The 24,375-nt window shown below is 38.2% G+C and overlaps 1 protein-coding gene across 2 annotated transcripts in view; it reads left to right on the plus strand.

Annotated features, from left to right (window-relative positions):
• The window catches only part of DBT (dihydrolipoamide branched chain transacylase E2), a 55,291-nt gene that overhangs the window by 24,563 nt on the left and 6,353 nt on the right, over positions 1-24,375 (plus strand). For both annotated transcript variants that reach the window (XM_072754515.1, XM_025996560.2), the window contains exons 5-10: positions 9,221-9,342; positions 14,754-14,970; positions 16,080-16,246; positions 20,648-20,725; positions 21,379-21,570; positions 21,743-21,814. In XM_072754515.1, coding sequence (XP_072610616.1) covers positions 9,221-9,342; positions 14,754-14,970; positions 16,080-16,246; positions 20,648-20,725; positions 21,379-21,570; positions 21,743-21,814 — 848 coding nt within the window. The remainder of the gene's footprint in view (positions 1-9,220; positions 9,343-14,753; positions 14,971-16,079; positions 16,247-20,647; positions 20,726-21,378; positions 21,571-21,742; positions 21,815-24,375) is intronic.

Raw genomic sequence — 24,375 nt, forward strand, 5'->3', positions numbered from 1 at the left:
ATTTCAGCTTAACAGATGAAGAAATTAAAACAACCTATAAAGGTTGGGCGATTTGCCCCATGGTCAGTGACAGAGCTAAATTTGGAACTCGATGGCCTGTCTTTGTCCAGAATATTTTACACTATGGCATGTTGCCTCCAAAAGTTGGAAGATGGCTTATTGAAGCCTTCTTACTATTTAATTTCTACTATAAAAGCAGGATATGTGCATTGTAGCAAGTTATAAAATACAGAAAACCAAAATAAAATGAAAACATTCCTGCTACTCAGAAATCACTACTCTTAACACATTAGTATATATCATTCCAGACATTTTTCTAAGCGCCACATGTGGATTAAGTAGCGTTTACCAAAGTAATATATTGTGCTTGTTATATTCTAATCTGTTTGCTTAATTAAGTACATGTATTCATGACAGTATATTTCCATTGTATCTGATAATCAGACTGTATTTAAATTTCCTCAGTTGCCCCAAAATGTCCTTGAAATTTCAATTTATTTGTTCAAACTAGAGTGAATATGGGACTATACATTGCCCATGGTCTCTTTTCATTTGACTCCTACTCTTTCACATTTTGTTTCATGACATTGATTTGTGGACAGGACTGTGCCATTTGTTTTGCAAAATATCAACATCTTTGGGATTTATCTTGTTGCTCCTTCATAGTAGTGTTGGCTTGTTCCTACCATTCCTATGGTTCCTACAAACTGGAAGCAAGTTTTTTTATTTAAAGATTTTATTTATTTATTATTTTGTTTAAAGATTTTATTTATTTATTCATGAGAGACAGAGAGAGAGAGAGAGAGAGAGAGAGAGAGAGAGGCAGAGACACAGGCAGAGGAAGAAGCAGGCTCCATGCAAGGAGCCCGACGTGGGACTTGATCCCGGGACTCCAGGATCACGCCCTGGGCTAAAGGCAGGCACTAAACCGCTGAGCCACCCAGGGATCCCCTATTTATTAATTATTTATTAATGAGAAACAGAGAGAGAGAGACACAGGCAGAGGGAGAAGCAGGCTCCATGCAGGTAGCCTGATGTGGGGTTCGATCCCGGGTGTCCAGGACCAGGCCCTGGGCTGAAGGCAGTGCTAAACCGCTGAGCCACCCGGGCCTACTCTGGAAGCAAGTTTTAAAGGCAGTTCAAGTCAAATATTTGGCTAGAATACATCATGGATAATATGGTGTACTTCATATCTGCTTCACATCAAGACACACATGACATCTGGATGACCTGCTGTAGTGACACTAAGTTTAAACAGTGAATTAGGATGATAACCTTGCCCCTCCATTGTAGTTATGTTTTACGTTCTGTAACCTGAAAATTATCTATGTGGTGTTACTTTGGCACTATATAAATCATTTATAATCATTTGAGAACCCTTGCCTAACTCAATAAGGATTGTGGAATGATGATTTTTTGATTCTGTCATTCCTTATACATTATTATTAACTGGCATCATTCTGTAAAGTGGAGCTTCGCTCTCATCAGTTGGGTCTCATAAAGTTCGTACTAGAAAGGGTAAATAAATGCTTACTTCTTTTCCCTTACCAAGGAGTTGCTTTTTTTTTTTTTCAAGAAGTTGCTTTTAATAGTGATATTAAATTTCCAACTTTCTCTTTGTGTGTATTCAGTTGACTTGCTGTTTTTAATCTATTATTATTGTTCTGTTGAATGCTGAAATTGTTAATAGGAGTGACCCTTTCAGGGTGGCTCCTGTGTTTTCTTTTAACGTGAGCCTATTAATTTTCAAAAGCTTCCTTGCTTTTGGCACAAGAACATGATTGGGACTCACCTTGTATATTCCAGCCCCAGGTCTGGAATTATCCATTTCTTTAGGGTTCTTGTTCCTTTTAATGTGGAATGGACACGTGACCATAATCTAGATTTTAGGGGTGCTTCCTATTACCGTGATTCCAAATTTCTATTGAAAGGCATAATTTGAGATCCCTGGGTGGCTCAGCGGTTTAGCGCCTGCCTTTGGCCCAGGGTGTGATCCTGGAGTCCTAGGATCGAATCCCACATCAGGCTTCCTGCATGGAGACTGCTTTTCTCTCTGTCTGTGTCTCTGCCTCTCTCTCTCTCTGTCTCTCGTGAATAAATAAATAAAATCTTAAAAAAAAAAAGAAAGGCATAATTTAGGAATATTAAAAACAAAAAAAGAATTCACCTTTTATTTTACTTTTTTTAAGAATTCTCCTTTTAAAATTACCTGAAACTTAAAATTATTTTGATATATCAATGTCTATTATTGTTATTATTATTATTATTATTATTCAATTAGGACCTAAAAGGGAAAAGAGGGTTATATTCTTGGCACAAACTGAGAGTGCTGAATCCTAAACACTGGATCACCAGGGAGCATCAGTCTGGGCACAAACTGAGACAGGCAAAGATGCTAAACACTATCATGGATGTCATTAAATTAGAATATTCAGTCAGGTGCTGTAGACCAGATTAGATACTAATATAGGGCATCCAAAAAAATGAATTAGTTATATGAACAAACAATTGAGAATTATGGGATTTTTATTGTTTGATTTTATTTTAGAGTTTATTTTGGCATTTCCAATGAGAGTCAACTTAATAAGTCTTGATGTATAGCAAAATACGAAATCACAGAACTATTTCAGAATGGGGTGTTATTTCTTGAGAATTGTTTCACAAAAATGAATCTCTTATATAGCATGAATGAATCTCAAAAAATTATGCTGAGCGAAAGAAACCAGACAAGAAAGAGAACATTCTATATTATCTATGTGTATAAAATTTTAGGACATGCAAACTAATCTATAAAGACAGAAAACTGATTAGTGGTTGCCTGGGTACAAGAAACTGGGAGGGGTGGATATGTTCCTTATCTTGATTATGGTGATGGCTTATGGGTATATATATATATATATTTCAAGTTTATCAAATTTTATATTTTGTGCAGTTTACTGTATGTTAAAAAGTGAGATTGCATAGGTTATGTTCAGACAAAAAAAAGTCTGATAATATTCCTTATTGAGAACTGATCATTCGCTAGCTGTTCTCTTTTGTTTGCCAATCAGAATATAATCTCAACAGTTACTTTGCATTGTCATTCTATTTTGCATGTATACCTTTTTGCTTTTATATTGTTTTATTGTATTTTTTTCCTGTAAGAGTAAACTATGAATCCTAGTCTATATATAAGCAAACCTATAGAATAGTAGATTCAATTTAATGAGGCGTTTACAGATGCCTCTTTAATTTTAGAAATGGGAAGCGTTTCTAAATATTTTTTGTACCTTGTCTTAAGCAAGAATTTGTAATAATAATACTGAATTTGTTTATGTTGCTTTTTGCTTTAATGCTAGTAAAACCAATTATACTATAAATAGAAAATTACCAAATAAAAAGTCTTTTAGAACTATAAAATAGTTCTATTTCCATTTTACAGATGGAAAATAATTATAGTATAGAAGTATTATGGGTATAAAAGATCAAAACTAGACATCTTAATAGTAGTATTAGAAGTTAATCCTGTCTTCTAATGCTTGCTTAAAGGATATTCTATGGTATTGTCTTTTGTTACATGGTGGTGGTTGTTTTTCAATGCCAGAGTGTCAGGATAATTTTGAGAAGGAAAACTCTATTTGTGATGTTCAAGTTCTATCTATGAGTGCTTTGACTGTAAGCAGACCTCTATTTGAAAAGAGCTTACTGGTCTCACTTATGCTACCTTGTATGTGTGACATTTAGAAGGCATATACTGTTGGACTTGCTTGAGTGGCACATACACTGTTCAAAAATGTGTATTACAAGTTGAAATCCAGTTAATTAATATTATCCAGATTATATCAAAGCTGTTCCATGTCTCAATGCATTGTACACTGTAAACTCAGTTTTAAGTATATTGCCATGTGTTCTTTTTACAGCTAACCTGGCTTTCTATAGTTTCTATTTAACAAAGTAAGATGGCTCCTCACTTTTTTAAATAACTGAAGTTTTTGGTACCAAACTTCTCAAAATCACTTATTTGAGGGGAATTGTTAGTTTTATTTCTTTTAACTTTATATATTTTACTCCTTAAAGTGAGGGTATTGAATAGAGCCTAGAATCATTTTTGATTATGCAAAAATATGTTAATGAACATTTATTATTTTGGAAACTGTACAGTTCTGCATCTGGCTATTGGATTTTCAGCCTACTTTTTAGCATTGTCGTTGTCCTGGCCATAATTCTCCTTCCTTACTTTCCGGGAACACCAATAACTAAGTTTAAGAAGTAGGTACTGAGAAGAGAAAATAAGATCTAGTTGAGAGTCTAAATTCCTTTTTTCGGGAGCAAGGGCATGGTTTTATTTATTTTTTATTTATTTACTTATTTAAAAACGATTTTATGGGATCCCTGGGTGGCGCAGCGGTTTGGCGCCTGCCTTTGGCCCAGGGCGCGATCCTGGAGACCCCGGATCGAATCCCACATCAGGCTCCCGGTGCATGGAGCCTGCTTCTTCCTCCGCCTGTGTCTCTGCCTCTCTCGCTCTCTCTCTCTGTGACTATCATAAAAACAAATAAATAAATAAAAAAATAAAAACAATTTATTTATTCATGAGACACAGAGAGAGAGAGAGAGAGGCAGAGACACAGGCAGAGCAGAGGGAGAAGCAGGCTCCATGCAGGGAACTTGAGTGGGACTCGACCCTGGGTCTTCAGGATCACGCCCTGAAGGCGGTGCTAAGCTGCCGAGCCACCCGGGGTGCCCAAGGGCATGGTTTTAATGCTGAGGCTGTGTGGCAGCTGTTTTAGGTATTCTGATACTAAAGCTATGTGCAGAATTAAGTTGCCAGAACGTCTGACCACCATCACTATCCCTAATTAATCCTAAATCAGGGGTCTTACCATGGTAGGGAAGTATTAAGGAAAGAGAGGGAGGAACATAAGCTATAGCAGATTTCTTTATAAAACTAATGTTATTCTTCTGTTATATTGTATTTATCTTTTAACATCACCACCTGTCATTGAATGCTTTCTCTGTGCTAATGCTATATACACGTTATTTCATATAATCACATAGATTAAATTATCTAGATTATTTTTTTTAAACGATTTATTTATTTATTTATTCAGAGAGAACGAAAGAGAGGCAGAGACACAGGCAGAGATAGAAGCAGGCTCCATGCAGGAAGCCTGACATGGGACTCGATCCCGGGTCTCCAGGATCACACCCCAGGCTGCAGGCAGCGCTAAACCGCTGTGCCACCGGGGCTGCCCAATTATCTAGATTATTATTTGCATTGGACACGTGCATCATTGAGACCCAGAGGTTTAATGTCTTGCCTGTGGTCACATATCTAGTAACTAGTGGTACTGTGATTTGACCCCAGCTCTGTTTAATTCTAAAGCTTGTATTCCTAATCACTTTGCTACACTGAAAATTCTATTCAGAGTCTATGAGTATCAGCTCATTCTGTATCTAGAGCAGTGGGACTGAATTTCTCACACTGTTCATATGCATATTTATGAAATTCTATAACGACAAATTAGGTGTCCCACAGAGTTTATAATATTTTTATTTTTATTTTTTAAAAATATTTTATTTATTCATGAGAGACACAGAGAGAGGCAGAGACATAGGCAGAGGGAGAAGCAAGATCCCCATGGGGAGCCTGATGTGGGACTACTTGATCCTAGAACCCTAGGATCACGACCTGAGCCAAAGGCAGATGTTCAACTGCTGAGTCACCCAGGTGCCCTATAATACTTATTTTTAAAGAATTACTTATTTAGCTAGAAAGAGCATGAGCAGGAAGGGCAAAGGAGAGAGAGAGAAAATCTGAAGTAGACTGTGTTGAGCCCAACATGGGGCTTGGTTTCACTCAGTTCATGACCTGAACCAAAACCAAGAGTCAGACGTCTAACCAACTGCACCATGTAGACACCACCCCCCAAAGAGTTTATAATAGTAAAATGTTTACTGGGATTAATACAGTGTTCTGAGTTAAGAAAGCTCTTTGAGGGGTGCCTGAGTGGCTCAGGCAGTTGAGTGTCTGACTCAGGATTTTGGCTCAAGTCATGATCTCAGGGTCGTGAGACTGAGCCCCACATAGGGCTCTGTGCTCAGCATGGAGTGTGCTTGTCCCTCTCCCTCTGCTCCCCCCACCCCTCTGCTCACACTCTCCCTCTCTCTCAAATAAATAAATAAAATCTTAAACTCCCAAAACTCTGACATAAAACCATTCCAAGAATATAGTATGTCATTTAATTAAATTATGCTCAATGACATAAATTGCAGAGTATAATGCTGGGGCATAATGAATGGGCAATGAATGGTAGCTATAACTTAGTTTTGTTCAGCCAGTTATAGATTGATTGAATGAGCTGTTTTCAATAATTTGATGTGAAAAAGAAAATGCAATGGGATCTCATTGGTTCGAGTATCATCAATTCTCAATTTATGATCACTTATATAGGAAATAAACTAAAGTTTACATTTGTTGTTCGAGGAAAGGTCTTTCTAAGCAGTTTTGCAGAGAGAAAAGTTTAAAACTTTTTATGAAAACATAGTTTCAAACACCCTTGAGTGCTTTAGTATTTCAAAGCAATTTCTTCTAAAAGAATTAACCCAATTAAGTGAATTAACTACTTAATGTAGTTTTTAGAAATAGTTCTTAAAATATCTAAGAATATTGCAATTTCAGTTTTAGTATTTTTACTTATTCGAATTACATTTTTATTTAATCTGAAATAGTTCAGTTACAAATTTGCATCACATGAGGAATTCTGACAACACTCAATTGATATTCTTCATGACAAAAAGTGCTTATTTACCAGAGTTCTTTTGTTGTTCTTTTTAAAAATTTAAGTAAGGCTTTTAAAACTGTGTGTTCTAAACCTGCTACTGAAAAAATAAAATCCCACATATTAGAGTATAGTGCTAGAACCATGAAAATCACATCACTTGGGGGAGAGTTAGGACATTTTAGTTTAGGCTTAACTCTGTCGCCCCTGAGAGTCTTTTTCCACACTGGTAAAATTAAGAAATATGCCCTGCATTTCTGTAACAGTGTTGTGATCCTAAAAGGAGAAAATGTATATAAAAAAGTTAGAAATAGATTTAAAGTCCTAGGTAGGAAGATGGTGCTGAAGAGAGCTTTCTTCCAACAACTACCTGACTACTACAAATATATAATGTGATTGACTTCTCACCAATGAATTTGTTTTGTTACTCCTATTTATACCCAAATTATTCTAAAAGGTGGTACTACTTGGTCATATATCAGAATGTTTTCCAGAAAGGTGAGTAGCAATAAATTCAGTGACCCTTTGGAAGTATATAACTTTTATATATATATCTGGGCATTTATACATTTCTCCTTCTCTAGCAAATACACATTAATGCAGGTTATATTTGGAATTCCTACAATTGAATCTCCTTGGTTTCCCTTTGCCTCTTAGTCCCTAATGCTCATTTCTTACTAGTTTCTCCAATAACTTTAACAGATATGGACAATACTATAGGATTTCTCAGACTGCAACACAACTATGCTGTTAGCAATAGGAGCTGTATTCTGTCTTCTTTGACTACACAGAAAATTTACTAGGGACATGAACTAACGGAAAGAGCACAGGGTGAGGCCGTCCTAGGAATGAATCCCAGCCCTTCAGTTTCTTGGCCGTGTGAACTTAAGCCAGTTCCTTTGTCTTTCAAGTATCAATTTCTTTTTTCTCTCTAGAATGGGATAATAATCTGTTTTACACAGTTGAAGATTAAAATATGATATTGCATATGTAGTGCAACATTTGACATATAAGAGATGCTTGTCGAGGAGGAAAAAGTAATTCTCCCACTAACCTGAGTTCTTAGCTGAGGCTGCCTGTAATAAAAGAATACCAAGAGAAAAAAACAAGTATATTACCATTTATACCTCATCTATTTTCCCTGGCGACACCCAGAGAAAGATGAGTAACTCAAAGATGTGGCTTTAGAGTTTAGGCTTAAATGTCACTCTGATAGGGAAAGAGGAAGTGGAATGTTGGCTTCTTAGGGGAGAGTAAGTTTTTGGGAAGGTGAATGGGCCCTTAGAGAACAGATGAAAAGTGGGAGGTACAACAATTTGGGCCAAAGTTTGAGAGTGGTGCTGACTTCTAATCTCTCCTATGATGAGAGTCAATCTTCCCTGGTGGATGAAACTCCTGGGGTGGAGATTTATGACAGTTACGTTCCTCTTGGAAGATCTGTCTTTAGGAACATGAGAGTTTAGGGAATGCCTTTTCCTGCATTTGCTGTGAAATGCTTTGCATTTCAAGTGCCACAGCGCAAAATAATCAGTATACAAAAGTGGTGTATTTGAGGTGGCATATTCCGCTATCCTTCATGCTCAATACAAGTTGTGTTTTGCCTTCCTTACCTTTAGGGGAACTTTGAGAGCTCCACTGGGCCAGTTCCTAGACCAGTGAGGAGGAATGAAGAGATTGTCTTTCCATAGGTACAGCAGTGGAGAATTATTTGCTTTGAATGGAATGTCAAAGCAAATTCAGTTGCCTGCTTTCCGAGGCCTAGTCTCTAATTCACTTATCCCCACAGAGACTTCTGCTATACAGCATTGATTTCAAGCTTCAGACTTTGACAATTAAATGCTCTCAAAAACTTGCTCATTTTTGGTTGCAGAAATATATGCTAATATCCTGGGGTAGTTTTTTATCTATCAGTACTCTAGATTTAGAGACTAGACCAACCAAATTAGCATCAGCCATGAAAATAAAATCTTCTGCAGAATTCCTTAAGCCATATTCAAAGCGGAGACAAATTTTAAATGCTTTGTTATTTTAGGAAAGATTTTATATATTTAAGATTTTATATGATTCTTTCATGTAATTTGCCTCACATTTTATTCTTATTTTATACTACTTGTAAGTATAAATGAGAAATTTATGAAGAAAGTATTTAAAATAGAGAACATTTAAAAATTTATTGAAGAAGCTCTCATTTTTTAACTTATAGCTGCTGCATGATTCTAACAGAAATGAAGTAAACACCAGGTAACAACAAACATTAAACAGTACTAGGTGCCAGTACACCCTCCTCCCTCCCCCACTGTTTGTTTCCCATTGTGAAGTTGTGTTTTCCCACTCTGAAGTAGCCTGACTAGTATGCTTTTGATTATACATTTTAAGTTGAATTTATTTATATAAGTCAATAAGCTTGTTTTTGTTTTGTAGTATTTTCAACTAAAGAGCAAATTTTACCTTGTTACCAGATTCAGAAGAAGATGTTGTTGAAACTCCTGCTGTGTCCCATGATGAACACACACACCAAGAGATAAAGGGCCAGAAAACACTGGCAACTCCTGCAGTTCGCCGCCTAGCAATGGAAAACAATGTAAGTTTTCTTAATATTTAAATGTGAGATTACATAGAAAATAGACATTTATATTAATGAGAGATTAGCCAACTATTCCATGAAGAGATAGGTCAAGTTGAGATTAAAGGAAAATGATAGCATGTATTACTGAAAAGTGATTGTTGCAGAAAAGCACCAGTGAGAAAGAAGAGATTGCAAGCTTATTTACTTATAATAATTGAGCAGTGTGGTTTTATTATTTTTCCTTAGAGTCTAATAATAAGTCTACCATCTATTGAACACTTGTAAATACTAGTGTCTTAGATCCCTAGAAGCCAGCTTGAGACAGGGATTTGGATGTGTGTGATGGATTGATTGAGGGAGGGAACACCTTTTCTGGGAATGAGGGAAGCAGATAGGGAAGGGAAGAGAAGAAAAATGGGTCACGCAAGGGTGTGGTCTTAAGGATCTGATCCAGTGGGGTTGGGGAAAACCATTGAATTATCCTGATTTGAGACAAAGAGCAGCGTTTTGTATTCCCCTTTTATCAGCCAGTCATTGGTGCTTACCCCCAGGGCAAGGTGGCTTCCAGGTTTTGGAATCAGTCTGTATACATTATCTCAGGTAATCTTTAAAATAACTCTGTTGGGGCAGCCCCGGTGGCGGCGGTGGCTCAGCGGTTTAGTGTCGCCTTCGGCCCAGGGCTTAATCCTGGAGACCGGGCTCCCTGCATGGAGCCTGTTTCTGTCTCTGCCTGTGTCTCTGCCTCTCTCTCAATCTCTGTCTCTCATGAATAAATAAATAAAAATTTTTAAAAATAAATAAATAAAATAACACTGTTAAGATATGGGGGCTATTTAGAAACTTGGACAGTTAAAGTAAGGTCCAGGGTCACACAGCTAAAACAGTGGTAGAGCCAGGATTCTGAAGGAGGTCTCTGTGACTCCAAATCCAGTACCCTTAATCGTTATATACTGCCTCAACAATTATTGCCTCCATTATGTGAGCTCTTATGAGTCAGACACTGTGTGCACACATATTCTCTCCAATCCTCACAACCATCCTGCAGGGTAGTTTGGATTACCGGTTTTCAGCTGAGAAAGGGCAGAGAAGTTGTTTAAATTGCCTAAAATCAAGTAAGTAGCTGAACTGGAGATTTGAACACATCTTCGTTTTCCAAACTTGGGTTCTTTGCACTATGCCCCATAATGCAGGGTTTTTATCTGTTTTTGAGAAAGGTAGTTAAATTACAGTGAGAAAAAACAAAAGCTTATATTTTTAGAAATATGTAGTATGTCATTAAAATGTTCATATCCCTTCAGACAATTATCCTATCATTGTGAGATTATCCCAAAGAAATAATCTAGGATACATTCTTCCAAGTGTTTTATATAACCAAAAGTGAGGGGATCCCTGGGTGGCTCAGCGGTTTAGCGCCTGCCTTTGGCCCAGGGCGTGATCTTGGAGTCCCGGGATCGAGTCCCACGTCGGGCTTCCTACATGGAGCTTACTTCTCCCTCTGCGTCTCTCATGAATAAGTAAATAAAATCTTAAAAAAAAAAAAAAAAGTGAGAAGGCACATGTGTTCAAAATGAGGGATATGCTTGAGTAAATTATGTTTCTTTTATGAATTGAGTTTGTTTTAAAATTAAAAACCAAAAAAAATAAAAATAAAATTGAAAACCAATGGCATTTAAAAAAAAAACCAATGGCATTTACAGTTATTTGAAATTACCTAAAAATTATTTAAATTGGGCAGCCTGGGTGACTCAGAGGTTTAGCGCCGCCTTCCGCCTGGGGCGTGATCCTGGAGACCTGATGGGGACCTCTGCGTGGAGCCTGCTTCTCCCTCTGCCTGTGTCTCTGCCTCTCTCTCTCTCTATGTGGGTCTCTCATGAATAAATAAATAAATCTTAAAAAAAATTTTATTTAAATTCTCAGAATTCTTTGTTATTTTTAGTATATGTGCTGCCGGAGCAAGCACCCAGAATTCTTTGTTATAAACTAAATGTTTGACATGAGAAAGTCCTTTATTCTTCTGAAGTCATCCTTAGAGAAGCAATAATACAAATGATGCAGGACTTAAATTGAGAAATTAATTAATACACAGTAAGTATGAGGTTATCACCTAAGCTTATGTCTTTTTATTTAAACAGAATTAAATTTAACGAAGATATTTTATCTCTGTAACCAAACATAGAAGGGAATTAAACAAAGTCAGATCACAGTGTTTACAGAGAGAGCCCTTTTAAGGCTCCTGGACCCAATTCCAATATATGTATTGGGGGTAGGGAAGGTTCCCACAAAAACAAGCAATTTTTTGGATAACCAACTGGGTATCCTACACTTCAGGTCCATTCTGACAGTGTCTGTTGATAGTGTCAGAGTTGACGGGTTAATGATTCCATCTTGCAAGACTGCCCACCCTACCCCCAACACTCCTGATGCCCTCAAGCCATGTTATCACGTATGCTTCTGACCTATTGGCTATGCATGAGAGGTCCCCACAATCCCCTCTTTGGGTTTGATTAATTTGTTAGAGCAGCTCACAGAATTTAGGAAACCCATTTACTCACTAGGTTATCGGTTTATTTTAAAAGAATACAACTCCAGAACTGCCGAATGGAGGGACACAAAGCAAGGTATGTTGAAAGAGGTGAAGAGTTTCCATGCCCTCTTGAGGGTGCGCCACTCTTTCCAAATCTCCATATGTTCAGCAACCTGGAGATTCTCTAAACCCAGTCTTTTTTTGGGGGGTTTTCTTTGAAGGCTTCATTACATAGGCATCAGTTGTCCATTTGCAACTGATTCAGCCTCCTGCCCAGCTCTCTTCCCCTGACTTTGGAGTAGGGATAGTGAAAGTTTCAAACCTCTAATCACAGGATTGGTTCCCCTGGCAACCAGCCTCCATTTTTAGGTTCCCGAAGGGCTTTCCCAAAGTTCATTAATATAGCAAAAGACACCTCTTATCACAGGTCCTTTAAAGTATTTTAAGAGTTCTATGCCAGAAATGGGGAGGAAGACCAAAACCATACTTTTTTTTTTTTTTAAGATTGTATTTCTTTATTCATGAGAGAGAGAGAGAGGCAGACATAGACAGGGGAGAAGCAGGTTCCCTGTGGGAACTCCGGGGATCACGCCCTAAGCTGAAGGCAGACTTTCAACCACTGGGCCACCCAGGCGTCCCAAACATACTTACTATAAATCACAGTCTCACAATGAGTGTCTAGTGGAAAATGGAATTATGTCATTTCTGTAAAAAGCAACAATAAAACGTATTTGACACTTACCTTGAAACTCATACTCTAAATATGCCTCAGTAAAGTGAATTTCAGTGTTTTTACAACTATCAGAAAAAAAACTAAGAGAGCTTTTATATGATGATTATTTTAACTGTTACTAGTTTACCGATGGCCAAGTTGTCTGGAACATGCTATAAGGGCGACTTTCAAAAGTGTCAGCTTTATACAGTCATAACGCAAAGTTAACAATTGTAAAGCAGGTTCAAGATTCCAAACTCAATGACATTTTTTACTAATTTAACTTGGCTTCATACATGTCACACAGCAAACAAGCTAAAGGGTAAGAAGTTAACAAATCACACTCCAAGTCAGTTCCTGAGTGCACAGTTGAGGTGCAAGGTTCTCTCTCTGGTCTGGGTCAGCTCTTGGCACATGCTGGTTACTATGTTCAGCCAGTGGAGGATCTCTCATGTTTAGAAATCAGTCGTGTGAACCTTCGGTGGCAGTTGCGGGTTTTAATGCAGTCAGATGTGAAAGAGTCAGCATCTGGAGAGTCAGTTTGCCCTAGGGGTCTAACCTTTTTAAAGTTTAATTAGTCTTAGGTCTTGGCAGGCCTCTTCCGCTTCTAGCTTCTAAGGACTGTTAGTTCCTGGTTCTTCCAGGTTCACATGACCTTGCTGATTATTCGTCCTTAGTATTGTGCTGTTTTTGGTGATGTCTGGTCTTAGCTGCAATGCCTTTGGCTGCTTATGTCACTGCTTGACATGAGCGAATCCATCTTGCTCTCTACAAAAGGTCAGAAACATTGCTCTACATTTGCGATAGTGTTTGACTCTTATATAGTCTCAAAAAAAAAACTAATAAGAACTATGCAAGAGGGCAGCCCAGGTGGCTCAGCGGTTTAGCACCACGTTCAGCCCAGGGCCTGATCCTGGGGTCACAGGGTCGAGTCCCACGTCAGGCTCCCTGCATGGAGCCTGCTTCTCCCTCTGCCTGTGTCTCTATGCCTCTCTCTCTCTGTCTCTCATGAATAAATAAATAAAATCTTAAAAAAAACTATGCAGGAAGTTTAAAAGTAGTTGACTTTATAAAATGTAAGTTTTCATAGGTATGGATTATATACAGTGTAGATACTGCATTGTTACCACATGGGCAAATTAACATATACAAAAATAACAAATGATTACTTTTGGAGGGTAGCTGTATAGTTTACAGCATTCTGTTAAGATAAAATGTTATTTCCTTATACAAATTCATATCGGGCAGAGATTACTTTTACCTTCAATTGATTAAATTCCATTTAGAGACCTTAATGATAAATATGTTTCTAGATAGTTTTTGATGCAGGAAAGTGTTGGGGTTGGGAATAAACAGTCAAGAAAGAATTCTTGAGATGGCTTTGGTGCAAGAAGGTGGTTTTATTAGAGCATAGGGACAGGACCCATGGGCAGAAGGAGCTGCTTTGGGGTCATGAGGAGTGGCTCATTTATATATTTTCAGTGTTTCCGAATACTCAGTATTTCCGAATACTCAAGTTCAGAGGTTAGGGATCAAGTAAATCTCTAAGGGATTTGGGAAGGAAGTTTTCCAGGACCTTGAGGGAGCTAGCTATTGTTGGGAAAAGGTGACTTATTACTTACTGCCTAATAAAACCCTAGTCAGGGGACCCTTCAGATGTGTATCAGTGAGCCATATGTTTGGGGGATGATTGCCAAAATATATCTTGAGGGGTAGAAATAAAGGAAGTTTCCAAAGGAATTTTTATACATTAAAGAAGACTTACAGGATCTGGGGAGTCAGGATAGTGTGAAGCAATTTAGCCTTTTGCCCTTAGCAAAGTATTAACAGTGAGGCAGCTGAGTTCCTAGAGGAAGGTCACTCTGCTTTCAAGGACTTGTCAATGGGCTGTAAGTAGTGAGGACATTTGCGAGGCCTGGGTGACTCTGGGGTTGGGCGTCTGCCTTTGGCTCAGGACGTGATTTGTCCCACGTGGGGCTGGAGCCTGCTTCTCCCTCTGGAGCCTGCCCCCCCCCCCCCCCCCCCCCCCGCCTGTGTCTCTGCCTCTCTCTCTCTGTGTCTCATGAATAAATACATAAAATCTTTAAAAAGAAAAGTAGTAAAGACATTTAATTTTTCTTTTGCCGTCATTTCCCACATTGGTTTTATTTTTACCATTAAAATGTGCTCCCCCCCCCCCCCTTTTATTAGATTAAGCTGAGTGAAGTTGTTGGCTCAGGAAAAGACGGCCGAATACTCAAAGAAGACATCCTCAACTATTTGGAAAAGCAGACTGGAGCTATCTTACCTCCTTCGCCCAAAGCTGAACTAGTGCCACCTCCACCAACACCGAAAGGCAAAGTTACTCCTATGCCAGCATCAAAACCTCCAGCATTCACAGGCAGAGACAGAACGGAGCCCATAAAAGGTAACGGCGGTAATAGAAGACCGTGCTGAAAGTTACTGGGGAAATTTGCATCAGTACATCTGGGCACCTGATGTGTGTGTTCAGTTCTTGCTGAGTGGAAAATTCCAAGTCATCATATGTTTTTTTGTTGGTGACATAATTTTCCTAGGAAGAGTTTCAGTTTCCACTGTTAGTTTCTGAAGAGTAATATGTTAGCGGGTTTCTTTCCTGGAATGTAAACTTGTATACTGGTAATTGTTCTGAATTGTCCTGAAGACTCAGGATGTTTGTTGTAAACATAATTTTTAGTTAGCTTCAAAATGACTAGATCTGATTTGTCATTTATAAACTCGGGATGTGTGTTTGCAGGAAAACCAGTAGGTAAATATATGGTTTGCATCCTTTTATTGTATTGTATTGTATTGTTTGTTTGCATCCTTTTATTTATTTGTTTGTTTATTAAAGATTTTATTTATTTATTCATGAAAGACAGAGAGAGAGAGGCAGGGACACAGGCAGAGGGAGAAGCAGACTCCATGCAGGGAGCCTGACGTGGGACTTGATCCCCGGACTCCAGGATCAGGCCCTGGGCCTAAGGCAGGTGTTAAACCACTGAGCCCCCCAGGGTTTCCCTGTTTGTATCCTTTTAGATTTTTTTTATATACCACAGCCTTAAAGGCAGTTACCTCTTAATATTATTATACCTGACACTGGGTACTCTGCTACAGTCTGTAGCTTCAGTGTTGGAATGAGTGAGTATCTTTCAATTACGTAATGAATATGGTAGCCTCAAGAGGGAGAGTTTAGTTGAAAAAGTAAATGACATTAGAAAACCCTCAATTTTAGTAAAAAGGTTTAAAGGATTTAAGAATTTAAAAATAAAGGGACACCTGGGTGGCTCAGTCGGTTAAGCCTCTGACTCTTGGTTTCAGCTTAGGTCATGATCTCAGGGTCATGAGATTGAGAGCCCCTTGGGCTCCGTGCTCAGCACTGAGTCTGCTCAGAGTTTCTCTCTCCCTCCCCGACCATGCACACACTTGTGCTCTCTCTTTCTAAAATATTTAAATATATATTTATTATTATTGCGTATATTATTAAATATATATATGTGTGTATTTTATGTTTTCTAGGCTTTCACAAAGCAATGGTCAAGACAATGTCTGCAGCTCTGAAGATACCTCATTTTGGATATTGTGATGAGGTTGACCTTACTGAATTGGTTAAGTTAAGAGAAGAATTAAAACCCATTGCTTTTGCTCGTGGAATTAAACTCTCCTTTATGCCCTTCTTCTTAAAGGTAAGATTTCATTAATTTCAAACAGGGTTTGAAGAGGACAATAAAATTTTGTTTTGCAAATATGCAGTATGTTAACTATCTATTCAGATAAAAATATTACTTCTCACCAAATCATATAGTTTTTAAAATGTACAAGTGCACTATTTCTTTCTTAGGAATTTATAAAATTGAAATGTGTGTCATATTTTTATCAGCTCATCTCTTTGAGCTAGATAATAGATAGTCTTGCCAGTTAAGTAAAGCCTTTAATTCTGAAAGGATCACTCCAGCAAAATCCTGATTTGAACAAAAACAAGACTTGGTATTGATCTTGTTTATCACTGACACATACTCATTTTCATTTATTCAACAAATTTACATTGAGAGTCCTGGGAATCATTTCTAGTCCTAGGCCTTGGGACCAGTGTAAAACAAGACCATCAGCTGACTGTAAGCAGCTCAGTGTCTAGTTCATATTAACAACCATGTATGAAGCAGGTACTGTGTGGCAGGCTATACGAGCATACAATGTACATTATCTCTTTTAATTCTCAAAATAACCGACATGCAGCTATTGCTAATTTCACTTTCCATTTAAGGAAATGAGGGCTTAGGGACACCTGTGTGGCTCAGTTGGTTAAGCGTCTGCCTTTGGCTTGGGTTGTGATCCTGGGGTCCTGGGATTGAGCCCCACATTGGGCTCCCTGCTGAGTAGGGAGCCTGCTTTTCCCTCCCCTCCCTACTTATGAAATCTCTGTTGCTATCTCTTTCTCTCAAATAAATAAAATCTTTAAAAAAAAAAAAATAGGGCTTAGAGAAATTGAGAAATCTGTCAAGGATATTTAGCTAATAAGTGGAGAAGCTAAGTTTTACTCAAAAACTATTTTACTCAAAATGCATATTGGTGTCTCTAACTCCAGTGTGTCTTCCCTCCATCCCTTTCTCCATACCACACCAAGACTAATCTTCTGTAAATAAAATTACCATATTATTCCCTGATTCTTTCCAGTGGTCTCTTTCACTGTCTTCAGGTTTGTTTCTAAACTCCTTAATTTGGGATATAAATATGATTACAAGTCTCTGCTTCCTACCTTTCCAGCTTTATCTCTCAGGCACTCCTTCTGTTCTGGTCAGAGTAAGCCTGCATAGTTGGTGGAATATGTGACTTCACATGAAATGCCCCCTCTTCATTTGATCAAATACGTGCACATCTGAAAAGCCAAATTCTGTCCAGGAATAGCCTCCTCCAGAAGCCTTCTGTGGCTGTTCACAGTTTTGAGTTAAATACTTCTGTTCCCTGTTGCAGTTTATCTCAGTGCAGTACAAGTGTTTGCTCAGTTTTCTCTTCACTGTGTGCTGAGCCTTGAGGAACAGAAACTGTTCTTTACCTTCATTATTTTAGCAGCTACCCAAACAACCAACTGAATGGTTTGCGAACATGAGATGTAATAGTTGTCTCTATAAATGAGTCCTCTGGGCTATATGTTAGCTATAGAGTCATTTTGTAAGAGATATAGTAATTGAATCAGGTGGATGAAATCACCCAAATTGTGTGCAAATGAGAAAAGAGGCTAAGGATTTTACAATAGTATTTAAGGGATAGATAGAAGTTGAGTTGAAAAGAGAGTGAGTGAGGTCAGCAGTATGACAACTGAAAAACCAGGAAAGTGTCTCCTAGAAGCCAAAGTATACACTCTTGCTGTATAACAGACCAGTCCTAAATTCACTGGTTTAAAACAACAGTCATTTATTATTTCTCATGAGTCCACAGGTAAGCAAGGCCAGTCTGCAGATGTTGGCAGAGCTTACTTCTGTGTCTACAAACAGCTAGTAGGTTGGCTAGGGGTGGGCTAGGGTAAGACAGCCTGGGTAGGGATGACTCGTTTCTCTCCCTTATGTTTTTCTTAAAAGATTTTTATTTATTTATTTGACAGAGAGAGAGAGAGCATAAGCACAGGGAGCCAGGGGGAGCAGCAGAGGGAGAGGGAGAAGCAGGCTCCCTGCTGAGTAGGAAGCCTGATGTGGGGCTCCATGCCAGGACTCTGGGATCATGATTTGAGCCAAAGGCAGCCGCTTAACCATCTGAGCCACCCAGGTGCCCCTCCCTTATGTTTTTCTCAGCTACCCAGCATGTTAGCCTGCATGTAGTCTTGTAGTACTGGCAGGGATGAAGGAGAAATGCTCAAGCACTTTTTCCAAGCTCTGCTGTATCAAGTTTGTTCTTATCTCATTGACCTAAGCAGCTCACATGACTGAGCTCGGTCTGGTGGAAAGCACCACCAAAGGGCTTGTATACAAGGGGGCATGAACCACTGGGGCCATTTATTCACCCTGTCACACCAAGAGAGAAGAAAAAAGTTGTGATGGAGGACACCTGGCTGGCTCAATTGAGCATGTGACTCTCTTGATCTCAGGGTACTGACTTTGAGCCCAATGTTGGGTGTGGAGATGATTTAAAAATGAATTACAAAGCCCTTTAAGAAAAGAGAGGATGGGAACAGGCTTTTGGATTGCTAATTAAGAGGTCACAAGTGTTGGACAGCCCTGTGGCTCAGTGGTTTAGGGCTGCCTTCAGCCTAGAGCGTGATCCTGGAGTCCCAGGATGGGTCCCACATCGGGCTTCCTGCATGGAGCCTGATTCTCCCTCTGCCTGTGTCTCTGCCTCTCTTTCTCTCTCTGTGTGTCTCTCATGAATAAATAAATAAAATCTTTAAAAATAATAATAATAAAATAAAAAATAAAAAAATAAAAATATCTGGTAGAAAGCAGATAGACCATAGGCACAGAAGGCAGGTATGGTGGTGGTTCTGGGTAGATTAAGGAAAGTTCCACCTGCCCTCCTCTCCTTCTGGGAAAACTGGAGCAGGTTTGTAGGCTGAGAGAAAGAGCTGGAAAATTGAGAATTAAAAATATGTGGGTGACAAGTGACAAAAACATGTGAGTGACACTGGTGATGTCTGTTTTGAAACAAGGAGAGACCAGCTTTTTAATATACTGAATTTATTTTATTATTGTTTGTCTTCATTGTTCCAGTCTAAGTCAAATACCTGATCTTTATTTTGAAAATAAAATTTAGTACGCTTCATTTTAAAATGACACTTTTTTCCTGCCTATATAAGTTTCAGAACTTTTGGAAAATACTACAATGTATTGTATAGGGGAAAAAAATGACCTTTTATCTAGGAACATACACCTTATTTTTTCTTTTACAAAATTTGGATTGCACTCAAAATATTGTTTTTATGTGTAACACTTTAACCTTAATTATGGATTTTTATATAAAGATTAAAGTTGCAGTTGTCAAATGCTTTGTAAAACTTGCCTTAACTCTCTAGTACAAGGGAAAAAATGTTTTCTTTTTTTTTTTTGACCACTGGCCCACAGACAAAAATAACACTTTAACACAGTGCATATAGAGAACTCTTAATTGGACTAAGTGAAGGCCAGGGTCAGGGGTAGATTTTAAGTACAATCTTAAGTATTTTTATTTACCTATTTTGTGTGATTAATCCAAGGCATGACAATCAAATGCAATGTGTAAACTTTGATTAGATCCTACATGGGCAGGGATCCCTGGGCAGCTCAGCAGTTTAGTGCCTGCCTTCGGCCCAGGGCATAATCCTGGAGACCTGGATTGAGTCCCACGTTGGGCTCCCCATGGGGAGCCTGCTTCTCCCTCTGCCTGTGTCTCTGCCTCTCTCTTTGGGTCACTCATGAATGAATGAATAAAATCTTAAAAAAAAAAAAAAGATACTGGATGGGCAGAAAAACAGGTATAAAGAACATTCAGGGGACAGTAAGGAGACTCTGAATATGGACAGAAGAGGAATGGTACTAAGTAAGAAGGAAAAAAGACAAAGGGGGAAGAAAGCAGAGAAATGTCATGCCGTCAATTCAGGGAGGTGGACTATAAGTAGAGATGTTCACACCAGCTCTGCCCTTCACTAGGCCAAGGTCACCAAGTGGAACACTAACCTCTAATGGTCAGTGCCCTTGGAAACCCTTATTGCTTGTTCTTTTCTACATAGGGAAACAGCTTACTGCCTTTTTGTTTTAATTCAGTGTGTCTTTGAACTTCCAAGTTTGCCTCTCATGTAAGATTCTATGTGGAAAATTCTTCTCATGTAGAATTTAGACATTTTGTTTGGTACTTTGGTCAGTCTCTACAGTTGCTTGGAAAAATCTCTTTGATGCTTACAAGCTGCCTGACAACTTTATCTTTTATTAATAAGTGATTAGGGTGACCTAGTTCCACATTGTTTGAAGGTGACTTTGGAAGTAATATGCCTAGGTACATAAAGACTAGAAATTAAGCTCAGTGTAAATAAGGTTCTCTCTCTCCCTCCTTCAACACCTGTTACTGCTTCCAATTCCCTTTCTGAGTTAAGAGTGCTAATGTTGCGTTCTCTTTCTGTTAAACAGGCTGCATCCTTGGGACTGCTACAGTTTCCCATCCTTAATGCTTCTGTGGATGAAAACTGCCAGCACATAACTTATAAGGTTGGCTCTGTGTTGTAGAACAGTTCTTGTTATAAATAGAAAATGGTGCAGTGTGCTTATAGGTTAGAAAAGCTTTTCTCAATTGAATAGTGAGTTAAGACTAGAATTAAAGGTATGGGATAAAATACTAAACTATAATTTGTTACTGCTATTGGTTTTACTGGTTAGTAATGATACTGTTCAGATATATTGAGTACCATTTTTAAACCTCTTTGGTTTATTGCTTAAAATGGCTGTCAGGCAATGGATTATGTTAACCATCCTACATATCCTCCCCTGAAAGATAACCTTTCCTAAAATGGAGTTCCTGCAGTTTTTAAAACAAGAATAATTTAAATGGAAATAGGAAAAGTAATGAAAGTACTTTGGATTTATCTCTTGAACACAAAGTTTTATAAATGTTGGTACATATTGATAAATATTGCCCAGAAAGTCTTATATATCCACTAATAGTGAATGGAAATAGCCTGTTGCCCAGTATGCTTACCAACAAAAAATTATCTCTTTCCAAAAATTTTTTTAAAAATTATTTAAATCATCACCAGTCTGGTAGAAATAGTTTTTGGTGATTGTTTTTATAAGACAGTGAGGATTGATCCTTTCTTTTCTGTTAACCTTTGAAAAGGCCTACTGTATAATCTTTTTTTTTTTAGGCTTCTCACAACATTGGGGTAGCAATGGATACTGAGCAGGGGCTAATTGTCCCTAATGTGAAAAATGTTCAGATCTGCTCCATATTTGAGATCGCCACTGAGTTGAACCGCCTTCAGAAATTGGGCTCTGTAGGCCAGCTCAGTACCACTGATCTGGCCGGAGGAACATTTACTCTTTCCAACATTGGATCAGTGAGTAACGAAATGTTCAAATTCATAAACCATAACTTAAAGTTTCTAATCACATGTTCAATTAAAAATATAATATGTCAAAAATATATATATAATATTTTATTTGCCATTTATTCCTCAAAAGCTTAATTTTTCTATTCTTCCTTTTTACTTTTATTTTTTTTTTTTTTAGATTGGTGGTACCTATACCAAACCAGTGATACTGCCACCTGAAGTAGCAATTGGGGCTCTTGGATCAATTAAGGTGTGTTTATTAAATAATTGACAAAAGAGTTTTAGCTAATTGGGAGAGTAAACACAAAAGAGTGACCATTTCTGGGGATCCCTGGGTGGCTCAGTGGTTTGGCGCCTGCCTTTGGCCCAGGGCACAATCCTGGAGTCCCGGGATCGAGTCCCACCGGGCTCCTGGCATGGAGCCTGCTTCTCCCCTCTCCTGTGTCTCTGCCTCTCTCTCTCTATGTTTATAATTAATTAATAAATAAATAAATAAATAAATAAATAAATAAATCTTTAAAAAAGAAAAAAAGAGTGACCATTTCTGAGGTTTTGCCCTTGCTTTGTAGGTTTGACTGTAATATTTGGCTCTGTAAGCCAATTTTTTATTCCTAAAAGGTAGGCCTGCAATTCCAGTGACTGCCTTTATGTATAATAAATGATAGTGATCTGGATTGTTCTGTATGGATTTACTACTGTGGTTCATGCCAGGCACAGATGTGAGTCTTTATGGATAATCAGAAATATAGCCAATCTGCTCCTATCAAAATATCTTTATTTCTGAATACCAAAGATAATGGTAAGCTAGTCCAAATTATTATTTGTAACAAAGGGAGACACCATTTAGAGCATTTTTCTCAAATTTCACTCTGTTTAAGACTCATTGGGAATACTAGTTAAAAATGTAGTATTCTTGGGATGCCTGGATGGCTCAGTTGGTTAAGTGTTCGACTCTTAATTTTGGCTCAGGTCATGATCTCAGGGTTGTGAGATGGAGCCCTCTGCATTGGGCTCTGTGCTGGGCATAGAGCCTCCTTAAGATTCTCCCTCTCCCTCTGTCCTTCTCCCCCTCTCTCTGTTTAAAAAAAAGAAAAGAAAAAAAACTGCATCCTTGCCCTTGGGGACAGAGCCCCCAGAACTTTTTATTTTATTTTATTTTATTTTATTTTATTTTATTTTATTTTATTTATTTTATTTTATTTTATTTTATTTTATTTTATTTTATTTTATTTTATTTTATTTTATTTTATTTTATTTTTTATTATTATTTTTACAATTTTTAAAAAAGATTTTATTTATTTATTCATGAGAGAGAGAGAGAGAGAGAGAGAGAGAGAGGCAGGGGGAGAAGCAGGCTCCATGCAGGGAGCCCACCTGGGAATCTACCCCGAGTCTCCTGGATCACAACCCGGGCCAAAGATGGTATTAAACCGCTGGGCCACAGGGGCTGCCCCAGAACTTATATTTTAAACAAGAACCCAGGACATCTGGATGGCTCAATGGTTGAACTCTGCTTTTGGCTCAGGGCATGGTCCTGGAGTTCAGAGATTGACTCCCGCATCGGGTTTCCTGCATGGAGCCTGCTTCTCCCTCTGCCTATGTCTCTGCCTCTCTCTTTGTGTCTGTCATGAATAAATAAATAAAAATATTTTTTAAAAAATTTAAAAAATAAACAAGAACCCAGGTGGTTCCAACATGAGTGATCTGTGGCCATGTTTTAGGAGACACTGACTTAGAATAGGGGTTGCAATGATTCTTAATCTTGGCTACACATTAGACTCATCCAGGGAGCTTGAAAAAAATGCCTGAGCTCACCCTATACCAACTGAATCAGAACTGGGGGTTGTGGATAGGGCTTGGACATCTCTATTAACTCAAGACTGAGAACCACCAGAATCAAAGAGATAAGCTCTTGAATTACATTTCAGTACCGCCATTATTAAATGTTATCACCATATTGACTTTGGTTTTGGTCTTCATGTTTTCAGAAGAATCTTTCTTTTTTGTATTTATGATGCTTCCACACTGAGCATCTGAGACTGTCTTTCATGAGCTTTTGCTTTTGTATTGGCATCCAAAACTTCCACAGATACCTTCATTCAGCCTTTTTTAAAAAAAAAAAAAAGTATTTTATTTATTTATTCATGAGACACAGAGAGAGGCAGAGACATAGGCAGAGGGAGAAGCAGACTCCATGCAGGGAGCCTGATGCGGGACTCAATTACAGGATCCCGAATTCAGGACCTGAGCCAAAGGCAGACACTCAACCACTGAGTCACCCAGGTGCCCCTCATTCAGCCTTTGATTTGCTTTCTTCCTGATAGTACTTTAGCTGTTATGTTAGATGCTCCTTTGTAGCATCTACTTTCCCTTCTGGCACATAGAGGAGATTGGGATAAAAACCCAAAAACATATAGTGGGCTCTGTTCTTTGCAAATCAGGAGTTTCTCTGAATATAACTTCCCTGTCACCCATTTTCCACCCAGCAGGAATTTAGCGTTTGAATCTCACAGAATTCTGACTTTCTGTAGATGCTAAGCTTTCATAACTATTTGACAAAGTTTTGTTTTTCCTTTTCCTTAAAGAGATATATTTTCCTCTGGATTTTATATATATATAAGTGTGGTTAAATATACATAACATAAATTTGCCATTTTAATATGTACAGTTCAGTGGCATTAACTACATTCACATGTTTATAACCATCACCACCATCCCCCACCGGAACTTTGTCACTGTCCCAACCTGAAACTCTGTGTGTATATACCACATTTTGTCTGTTCAGCTGTAATCAATATTTGGGTTTCCTTT

This window comes from Vulpes vulpes, chromosome 3, assembly GCF_048418805.1.
Source record: "Vulpes vulpes isolate BD-2025 chromosome 3, VulVul3, whole genome shotgun sequence".
NCBI lineage: Eukaryota > Metazoa > Chordata > Mammalia > Carnivora > Canidae > Vulpes > Vulpes vulpes.